The 11,631-nt window shown below is 39.5% G+C and overlaps 1 protein-coding gene across 22 annotated transcripts in view; it reads right to left on the reverse strand.

Annotated features, from left to right (window-relative positions):
- NFASC (neurofascin) overlaps nucleotides 1-11,631 on the reverse strand; it is a 275,421-nt gene that overhangs the window by 36,831 nt on the left and 226,959 nt on the right. For 16 of the 22 annotated variants that reach the window (XM_042462334.1, XM_042462336.1, XM_042462352.1 and 13 more), the window contains one exon: nucleotides 10,535-10,549. The exons of the other annotated variants lie outside the window; for them this stretch is intronic. In XM_042462334.1, coding sequence (XP_042318268.1) covers nucleotides 10,535-10,549 — 15 coding nt within the window. The remainder of the gene's footprint in view (nucleotides 1-10,534; nucleotides 10,550-11,631) is intronic. 22 annotated transcript variants of the gene reach the window in all.

An 11,631-nucleotide genomic window follows, 5' to 3' on the forward strand; every position in this document is an offset into this window, starting at 1 on the left:
ACAATAGAAACAACTACTTATAGCACTCAGCTGAAATCAATACCAGTGTACCTTTAATTAAATAAACATGAATATAGCACAGTACTGAATGTGGGAGCCCACTTTCCTGTTAAAACTACTTTGATTCTGGTGTCTTATTCTAATAAGGAATCGTAAGTTCAATGAGGTAAAACAGGAATACATATCATTTTATTCTTGTGGCTTATCTGCTAAATTGAAAAACTCTCTGCATGAGAGAAACTGTCTTCTTCCTTCACAGATCCATACAGCTTCCACCTGAAGTCTGACTTCCTCGGCACAATAAACTCAGCAAAGCTTTAAATCTCAAGAAAGATTTCTTTGTTACCAACCGTCTTGCCATCTCCCAAAGCTTAATGTAGATAATGAGTTGGCTGAAGTGTCCCTTTTGTCATCTAGCTTTTGACCTCTTTGGGGTCTGGAAGGGGTCATACTTTTGATATTCTCAGAGAGGTTGAGGGTGGAAAAAAAATGACTGCTACATTAAAACATTCTCATGAATTCCTATGAGAAATGAGGCTTTAGGCCAAAAGATTAATTAAACACACTTGAGATAATCACAAAAGCTGGCTGGGTTCTGAATGCCTTCCCTGCTGCTGAAGAACCAACTCCTCTTTCCCCCCCAAATGAATACCTACAGGTTCACAGAGGTGGCTATACATCTAGTAGTCTGTCTTTAAAAGAGCCTGAACAAATGATGCATAACAGGATCTCATTTTTAAAGAAAATGATATAGGAGAGCAAAAACACTTGATGTGACCAGCACTTAAAATCAAAAGACATCAAAGATCTTGAAAATGGTCAGACTATAAAAATAACCCTTCATCCTGCTGCTTTTCTTCAACAACATATAGCTATGAAAAGACTTCAAAGGGCACAAAGGAACTACTAAGACATGAAGCAGCTAGGAATATGATCTGTTTCACTATATGTTAGTAATAATGCATGTGCATCCTGTCTAATACATAACAGCAGACATTGTCACAGATGTAGCATTACACAGCATCATGCAAAAGCACAGTCACAAAAATCAAGTCACCCAAAAGGGAAGGGGAATGGGTAGGTAGGTGATGACAGGAAGAAAGTCAAAACAATACTGAAGGAAACCCCCAGAAAAGAAATCCTTATATATCCAAGGATTAGAAGCTGAGGAAACGTTGAGCACTTTACAGAACATTTTAAAAAAAGCTTTTTTACTTGATTAAGTGTTATGAGCAGCAGATTGCTGTGGCACTTTAAAGACCAAGTTATTCACTAGGCCAGGAGTGTTTTTAGTTACATTTTTTTTCTTGTATGGAAAATGCCTCCCATAATGACTACTTTGGAGAGGGGAAACACTGACAGATTTGTTAAATCCTATTAATTAACTCTGAAATCAGGGATGGGAACGTGTTTCCACAATTATTATTGGTCTCCATTCTTGATGATTTTGACAAAGGTTGATGCCAGTGGCATCTTAAGGTGACATTGCTTCTATGTCACCTTAAACTGTCCTTTTAAAGTATCTATGGAAGGAGCTGAACTCACAAAGAGGAACAGCACTTTGGACAGCTCCTTTCAAGTTTACTTTAAAAAATATGAACAAAACCATTACCACCCCAATAGCATGGAATTTACCAGCCAACCACTTGCAGAAGGAAGTTGTAATCTGAGAACAGTGAAATGGGTTCATGTTCTTCACCTCTGCTTTTGAGCTGGGTCTGAAGATAACCTGTCTACAAGGCTCTCATAAAGTACTAAGGCTCAAAGAGATAAAAATGGGGGAATATATGAGAATGAGATTATTAGGATCTGTGTCTGAAGGTGACCCTGACAGCATGCATAATCCCTCAAGCCAAAAGGTCAAAGGACCAAGTAGGTAAATCACACTGATAAAAATCAGGATTGATCACCCTAGAGTTTCTAGATCACTTAAGTCATTAGCAGAAGGGCCAACACCAGTGATATATAATACTTCTACCAAAAATTAAAAACAGAACAGTCAATCCACTAGAATGACCATATCAGGGCTGCTCTACAAAAGCTTCTTGCAAACTAATGCCAATGGTCGTGCTGTTTGGGGACGATGACAACTGTTGTACAACATACCTAGAGGGCAAACAGGTCAGAAAAAGGGTGCTGTCCAACAAGAAGTGCTGAATATTTAAGAGAATGTATTTTTGTAAAAGAGGAGGGGGGGGGGGAGAAAGAGACTAGTATGAGGTCATCCTACCATAAAGAGAAGATAAAAACATTTCTTTGGCCTCTTAACTAGAAGAACAGTAAGGAGGATGTGGCACATTCCCTGCCATGAGCCGAGGAAGATAAAGGGAGGAAGCCCAGGAGAAAATAGCACTCTTTCTTTATCTTCTTCTTCCCACAACAGGGAATTTGCCAGCATTGCTAACCTAGTTTGTTGTTTTTCCATTCATGAGGCCAAAGGATTTAACGTTCATCTGCTCAGATGGAAGAAAATGGAAGCAAAAGGTATCACCAGCCAACAGGGGGGTACCCCCTACATTTGGGGGGCTTTAGACCTAATCCTCCCCTAACAGTGAGGCTAACTTAAAGGCACGTCCTCATTTGCTTCTGAATATTAAATGCCTGGTAGCAAAAAAAGCTCAGCTGTTAAATAACAGAAGGGGGAAGGAAGGGAACATTTTTTTCTCATTTGAAATCCAACCCCTTAATGAGAGCACACTGCAGGCCTAAAGATAAAGGGAGTCTTTGATTAGGAGCAGTGTCTTGTTGCATATGAGGAGTGACAAAAGACATACTGTGAAGGGCAATGGGCACTTGAGGCAGACATCTAAGTGAGCTGCATAGACACACAGTGTGTGGTACGGAGAGTGGAATCAGCACCTGTGCCACACGTCTCCTTGTGCCACATGAGGGTTTTGAAGCACTCTGCCTCCAGGAAACAGTGTCCCAATTCATCTGGGTGGCAAAATAGTCATTTTATTCACACTATAGAATGGTACTCAGAAAACATACTGTAATTAAAGTTCTATGGCAGAATCCTGAATGACAATTATGCACTACATAGCACTACAGAGATGCATAGTGGACCCGCCCCCCAAGCCCCAGTTTCTGGTAATCATCCACTGGGATCAATAGTGGTCCAATCCCCTGTCAATCAAAAAATGGCTGCCTTGACATTCCTAACCCCTTCCTTGAGCGATATCCATTGCAGCAGGCAGAAAAAGGACCAGTCGCAATCCCCCCCTTGCACTGGAGATCTCCTGAGTAGGGTGGGTGGATTTGGGAAGCCACTTCTCAGTTGACAGGGGAACAGACCCCTGTTGGACCCAGTGGCTACTTACCAGTAAGTAGGGGTTGGGGAACTTTCATGGTCTCTACACAGTTCCTAAACTAGGGGCCATGCAGGGAACATGAATATGTAACAGCTAAAAATATATCTGTAGGTTAGCTCTTTGGTGTTTTCATGTGTTGAAAAATGCATTGTATAATGGTGCTTGTGAATCGGGGAGCAAGCATGAGAGAAGGGTTAAGTCCCTCAATTGTAACCTCCCTCCCCAAACACTTCTCATGTGGCAACTGGTCTTAAGAAAATCAAGGAAAAATGTTTTGACTAATTGCTGTATGAACAGGGGAGGGTATTTTTTTGGAGGCCCACAGGTTTCCAGCTCCCATGCTCCAACCCAGGGCTTGAATCGTGCATCTATTCAGACGTTGGACAGAAACTCCCAGTGGCCCTAGCCATCACAGCCAATGGTGAGCATTGCTGGGAAGTGCAACCCAAGAACACTTTGAGAGTCATATTACTCCCATCCCTGCTCTAACCACTACTTTGGTCTAATCACTTCTTACCACAATTTATCTATTAGGGAGGACTAACATTAGTGAGAAGTTAACGTGCTTTATTAGGATAGTGCATCTGCCCTGATGACATCCGTGGTGGAATATTAGAAAGCAGCTTAGGCACAGCACTAAGGACAGAGATTTTTTTTTTTTACCTCCTATGGAACAAGAAAGGCTGGATTTATTTCCTTCCTATCATTTCTGAGACTATATTTAATTACTACAGAATAAAAATAAAGGTACAACAGCCTCAGACATACAGCAGATGTACTGCTTTCTAGCTGATTAGCCAAGAGTGAATGAAACCAAGTGACTTTTGCTAAAGAATGATATTCCCCCAAAGTAAGGGATTCCATTTGTGTTCAGCTGCGAGAACCTCTACAGGTAAATAACATATGCCTTTGTTTTAATTAGCTGAGGAGCAGCACATAATCTTGAAGCTGTACTCAACAGAATGGAATGTTTTGTTAGTGGGCTTCCTTTGACAAACATAGAGTGGATGTAGATAGTGCATTTGTATGCAAACAGAGTAATACATTTATCTCCTATTCAAAACGGATTATCCTAATTTCAAGTTCATGCAAATTTTCAAGTTCGTGCAAAACTCCTGTACTGTAGAAGGAATTTTGACAAGTGCAGCTTGCCAGGTAGCAGACAGGGACAAGTATTTGCTGAACTTCATATACACAATTATTATTTTTAATTAGGTATGGAAGCCCAGCCACTTATATACACGTACACACACATATATACATATGCACATATACATACAACTGAGGTTATCATACTTTGGACACAGCATGAGATGATATAACTTAGTAGAAGAGATGATAATGCTAGGAAATGTACAAGGCACAGGAAGTGGAAAGTCACTTTACAGGTCACTGATTCAAGAAATGGGAGCAGAGCCTGAGTTTGCAAGACCTGAGCAGGACTGTTGATGATTTGGGATCTTGGCGATCTCATTAATTGGGTTGCTTTAATTCAAAGCTGATTTCATGCAAATAATAAACAACAATCTGAGGTCAAAAAGCAGAAGGGAATAATTCAACATGACAAACCTTAAGGATAGTAGAAATGCAAGGAGGACAATGTGACAAGTATCACAGTTAACTGGAAGAAAATGGCTCTATTTGATGTAACACCAAAGCAGAAACATTAAGCAAGAGCTATATATAGCATAAGGACAACAATCATTTTTGAGAGTTAGTTAATTGACCCCATAATTTTTATTTATATTTGTTTAATTTTAGATGGACTATTAAAGCCTTTTTCTGCATTACTTTTGAGTGGTTTTAAATACATGAAAACATTTTTTTTTAAAAAAGTTTGTTCTATGCCTGTTTTTAAATTGTTGCTTTAAAATGTTTACATTGTTGTAAGGTTTTAAACTATAAGTTGTCAAAATCTAAAACTCCAGCCGATTTTTATCTCCTGTCTTCCAAACTGTTTTCTAAATTAAATGCACCCTAAGTTCTAAAACAGACCAGTCTGGGAGACCAAACTATTTCCCTACCAATTTCTGTGTACTTCCATATTTAATACCTAACCTGCATCCATTTCCTTCCAAAGAGACCATTTTGCTTAACTAATGTAAATGCCAGAAAAGCATAACAGTCAATTCAAACTAATCTCCATTATCCAAAGTCTTTTAAGATGTGGCTATGTACTTCTGAAGATGTACTACCATGGGCTTTAGAAACACAGAACTATACACACACTCATACTATTAATTAATTATTCAAACAAGATTTTAATGGCCTGTTAGATTATACTAACTGCTTTCCTAGAGTGTGTATACAGTACATGTAGACTTGGGAAGAGATGGATTAATATTTTATGAACTCTGATGGGGAGCCAAACCTATTTCCAAGAGAGGTTTTTTTGGTGTGTTTTTCATTTAGCAATAAAGAAATTGAAGGAGAAAGGGGGAGGGGGAGATCACCCATCAATTTGCTCTAAATCTAATGACTGAAAAAAGGCATTACATACAATGATTCAGTAACTGATATGATAGTGCCAAATGGAATGAACCACACATATGTAGACTGAAATATGGGTTTGATGAAAAGTAGCATCTTAATTTTCTGTCTTTGCTATTTTCTAGTCTTAATAGCATAATCCTTGATTTATTTCTCATTTAAGTATTTGCGGAAAGGCATATAAGTAAATAAGGTGGGATACAGACCGCCCCTTTCCCTCAAGGATCAGGGCCTTAGCTGCCCCAGAGGCAGCCCCCAGAGGCCCCGATCCGGCGCTTTTCCTGGCCTCAGGGAAGCGGCCTGGAAAGGGGTGCCCTTGGGGCACCCTGACAGCGGTCGGGAAGGGGAGAAAGGGGCTGTTTGGCCCCTTTCTCTCTGTATCGCTGGCGCGGCCGTTTAAAGGCCACGCCAGTGATACGTGCAGCAGAAGGAGCTCCAAAATGGAGCTCCTGCTGGCGCTGCTGAAAGGGCACCACGAGCAGCCTGCAGCGGTGCCAGGATATCATGTCCGCGCCGCGCCATTTGGCTGTGGCGCGGCCGTGACATCGTAATGGTGGCGCCCATGTAGACAGGACGCCGCCATTACAACGACGCGGTTACACGCTAGGGTTGCAGGGCGTCTGGAAAGGACACCCTGAGGCAACCCTAGCACGTATCCAGGCCAGTGCTTTGCGCCGGTCTGGATACCGCCTAAGTAAGTAAATTTTCTATCTGTTGATATCCTAACTCTTCCATCTTGACAATACAACAGATTTAATAAGTAAATACTCTAAAGGCTCCCGATCATCTCTGATCTTAGAAGCTAAGTAGGGTCAGTCCTGGTTAGTACTTGGATGGGGCTATATTTCAGAGAAAGGAACTGGCAAAACCAGCTCAGAGTATTTCTTGCCTAAGAAAACCCTAAGAATTCATGGTGCTGCCCTAAGTCAACCGGTGACTTGAAAGCATACACACACATACACACACACAATGGGTAGCAGGATATATAAAAAGTATGGAAAATTGAATTACAAATACCAGAATCCCCTAGATCATTGAGGGGTTCTTGAAGTTTTAAATACTGTATATAGAGCAACATCCTAAATATTTCCTCATATTCCACAGAAGTCAGTGGAGGTTTCTTAAGCATGAATCTACCATTCTAGAAGTTATTATTTGAAGAGTGTCAGATCCTCCTCCATTTTAGAATAACTTATTACAGTGGACCCTTGTTATACGCTGGGGTTTGGTTCCAAGATCCCCCGTGTATAACAAAATCTGTGTATGCTCAAGTCCCATTAACTATAATGACATAGCAAAATGGTGTCCCTTATAAAAAATGGAACATCAAGGTAAATTTATACTTTTTGGAACATTTTCAAACCGTGTATGCTTGAATCCATGTATAAAAAAATCTGTGTATAAGAAGGGCCAACTGTACAGTGTTCAAACACATACACATTCACTGAGAAACCTATTCTGGAAAAAGATAGTGGAGTTGCCAATATCATGGAGTAGTTCTAATTCTTAGCAGACAAGACAATAATGCCTTAAAGCAGGTGATGAAGGTAAATTCTAATAAACTATTTTTTTTCAGAGCTCACAGCAGGATTTCTGAGTAAGTGGTGAATACAAAACTTTTATCTAGAACAAGAACTAGTCCCTATGGTGTAACTCATGCAGTAGCAAATACTACATCATAAAGAAAACATGGAGCAAGCTTTGGCTCATGGTATATATGTTAACAATCACAATATATTGGCCTCTTTGCCTGCTCATGCATTTACCTTCTGGGCATAGACAACCATCCAGAAGGGCTCATAATCCAAGTAAGCATACATTATGCCACATATGATGAAATAGCCCAGTGGTGTAATTATGTGGGGTGTGTGTGTGTGTGTGTGTGGGCAAAATGAAGGCACTGCCCCTTTAAACAAACATTCTGCCCCACCAAATGAAATCTTCCTAAATTTCTAAATTGCAGCAAGTCAGATATTGCTAATTATTCATACTTAGAAATTCTTTAATTTGTTCTGATCACATTTCCTTAGTAAATTTGCCTGCCCATTTCTTTGGAAGTCTGAACTGCATTTCTAAATGCTCATGTTTTATGTTACAGCAAGGATAGATATTTGGGGACTGAAGAAAAAATTCATTTGGAGAGGGCAGAATTCCTATCTCAATGCCCTCATTTGCTTCCTGTAGCTGCACCCCTGACATGGTCCAACTGCTCTACATCATGAAAACACTATTACAATAAAGTGCTTCAACCACCCCCAAAGTTTTGATTTATCTAATTGTATCATCTTATTGTATCCAGTTGCATATCAGTTCAGTGGTTCCCAAACTTTGGTCTTCCAAGTGTTTTGGACTTTAGCTCCCAGATGCCCCAGCCAGCTTGGCCAACAGTTGAGAATTCTGGGAAATGAAGTCCAAAACATCTGGAGGACCAAAATTTGGGAACCACGGTGCTAGACTAAAGGAAATTGTAATCTTTTAAATCTGCAATATAGAGTGAGAATGTTCTCCGGTGTTAAACATGCTTTACATTGGGATTCTTAAAGTGTTAAGAAAGCCAATCAGAAATGATGAGGAAATACAAAACTGATAAGACTAAATAAATCTTCTTTGCAGTGTCAGAAGACTTTTCTGATTCTGTCAGTTTTGTATCTGTTGAAGTGACAAATAGGTTTTAAAATGTTATAAGAACTCCTACAGTTGCAAATATAATTTAATTAATTTGTTTACAATTCTTTAAAAAACACACAACATGATCTGTAAGTTAATTTGTTCCTTGGAAATAGAAAAACAGAACAATCTCAGCAAGAGAAGCAAAAGAGACAACTGCCTGGAGTGCCAAGATCCCAGGGGGCATCTGCCTTAGCTATGTTTTATCAGAGAGAAAGGGAGAGATGTTGCCTGCATGCTTAAATACAAGAGGCACGCACAGAGGCAGCTTAGCAGCTTGATGGCTGGGTAGCATTTCCTGCATTTCAAGGACCATTTAATCTCAATCACTTTTCCAGAGCATGGATACAATTGTAATGGAGAAGAACAAGGAACTGAGATGCAAAAAATGGCTAGAAAAATAACAGGAAAGTAGAAGAAAGTAGGTTTATTATTGATAATTTAATATGCTACTGGTATACTACTTATAAGGGTACAATAAGATTTTGTGTGTCCCCTGGTGGGTTGATTTTAATTCAAAAAGAACAGCAAAGAATTCTGGGAAGACTTTGGGACAGTCTCAAAATAAGAATGTGTGGACCCTTGCTTACCATTCAATAGAAACCATTTATGTATTTATTTTTTTAAAAGATAGATCAATCTGCTACCCTTTTGTGTTCTGGGAAATTAAAAGAATACAGTAAAAAAAAAAAGGGGGGGGGAGTTGAGGATCGATAAGTAAGAAAATTAAGTTTGCAAAGTGACCAAAAGAGATGCAACAAAATATGGCAAAAAAGCATACATGTGACATCAGGACACACTTGTAAATATATACTAAAATTCTATAGAAACATTCTAGTCTAATATAGGAGGAGGAGTTACAAATAGGACAGAAAGTATGGAGAAGAAACTCTCTCTCTCTCCCCCCATCCCTCCCTACAGCATCACTATTTCTTTTCCAGTGATTTTAATTATGAGACTCTTATTCAAGGAGATGTCTCCAGGAGTCCAAAAGGAGTATGAAGTGAGAGTGTGGCTGGGGCTGATAGGCAATGTCATATATGCAAAACTAGAGAACCTCTTTTGGGGAAGGCTGAATTAGGAGATATCTTTCACTCTCCAATGCTCATTGAACTGGCCAAGAGAAAGTTCTGCAGAATCTCTTTACTTATCTGCCCTGCATCTGAAAACAGAATCTTTACTCATGGAGTCACTATAAAGGCAATAGTCTAACTCTCAGAAGGAAAAGGAACCTTTTCCATAGTTGTCTCAGTACTCAAAGATCAGAGAAAAAAATGGCTCTTTTTATGATCCTTTTAAAAATGAATACTGCTCCAGAGAGGCATGTTTCCAAAACCAGGGCCCTTTGGATACAGTTTTATTGTGGGAAGAACAATTCCTGTGAGGAGCAATTCTTGGGTCATAGGTGATAAAATAAAAACAACTTTGAAATCTACTCACAGTGGAAGTCCTCTATGTTTTAGAAATGCTGCCTTACATTCATAAATTGATGTTAAAATATGATCTAGAGTAAGGATAGGCAACCTATGGTTCTATCCTTTGAACATTTGCTTTGCGGGATTTTCCTTTAGCTCTTGCCCTTCCCATCCCAATGTGGATCAATACAGATCAGAAGTCTTTTGCAGACTCTAGATCCTAAATTACAATGTACTTGGGACTAAACTTTATAGTCACTAACTAGCCTTCTGATCTTCCCATTGTCCTTAAACAGATCTAGCTTTTCTGTATCTCAGTATTGTTAAGAAATAGCATTAGCAAAAGTGTGTGTATGTGTGTGTACACACACACACACACACACACACACATAAAATAAAATATATAATCAGCAGAAGCCTGTCATGCACACATGCACAGCAGCTCAAACATTTTGCTCAACCCTTTCAATGGTCCTGTTTCTCTACCTCAGGAAGAATATGATATCTGACAACACATCTGTCTAATTTTTTTCTCCCATCCCCACTGAAAGGGTCAATGTGGTGCATGCTTTTATAATGCCAGCACTCCCAAGAGTCAAGCCAGTGTTCACACTGCCCCATGCTTGATGATGCTGTCAGCTGGTACAGTACCTGAGGTTGGAAGAACTTCAGAGAGTGCAGCGCCAAATACAAGGGAGGGAGCACAAGGGGAGAAGGGAAAAAGAGAGAAGACAGGAATATATAAAACCACAGCACAAACATGATATACATACATGGCAGGCTGAGGCTGTAACAAAGAGGAGATGAATTAGCATTCACTCTCCTATTACCATCCCCTGGCACACTCTAACATCCATTCAAACCAGTGAATGAAGGTACAGGGCAGATTTGGTTCCTTTACTTTTATTTCTGAGGAGTAATATTTAGCACAGCTTGTGGCTTTCAGTTCAACAAAATGTGTATTTTACATCCTATTGGCTTCAGTATGAATCCCCAGACTATCAGGGCAAATTCTACTCAAGTACAACTTTATTCCAAACCCACTATCGATTTCCCAACACTTATGATGAATGAGACAACATGCAATGCAAATAACCACAAGAATACTGCATTTCATTCAGATCCCCTGGCTCAAATAATGGCTCCGAGAAATGGAAGCTGCAGCTTGAATATTTTTATTTCTATGTATAAATGCCTCTCCTGTAATGTTACAGCCACAGAAAATTGGCAGGGTTTATTTCAGCACATTCTTTTGTGCAATTTCGAATGACCATTTGTGCATCGCCCATTATCTAATGGATCGAAACACTCTACTTATGGAAACTCTTTGCCATTCATTAATAATAGGAGTGATGTTCACCTCTGCTTTTATTTGGAATGCCTGCAAAACCTTACTTCCGAGACTCTCTGGAGGGCCTATTCCTTTGACCCACAAGGCAACTACAGTATTTATGATATCCTGGCTGAATTCCAGTTGCTTGCCACACCTGTTGAGTCAGTCAAGTGCATGCGGATGCCATGTGTAGGCGTCAAGGTGGTTTAGCCTTCTGCACACCTTTCAGTGCTCAAAATGCAAAATACAAATGATAGCCCATAAAATGTTCTGCACATGGTGTCAGTATGCACACAGACCTTATGGTGGAGAAGAACAGTTTTGAACACATCATCCTTTCCCAGACTATTTTTATCCATCTTGTATTATTATTATTATTATTATTATTATTATTATTATTATTATTATTATTATT

This window comes from Sceloporus undulatus, chromosome 4 (genome assembly GCF_019175285.1).
Source record: "Sceloporus undulatus isolate JIND9_A2432 ecotype Alabama chromosome 4, SceUnd_v1.1, whole genome shotgun sequence".
In the NCBI taxonomy this organism is placed as follows: Eukaryota; Metazoa; Chordata; class Lepidosauria; order Squamata; family Phrynosomatidae; genus Sceloporus; species Sceloporus undulatus.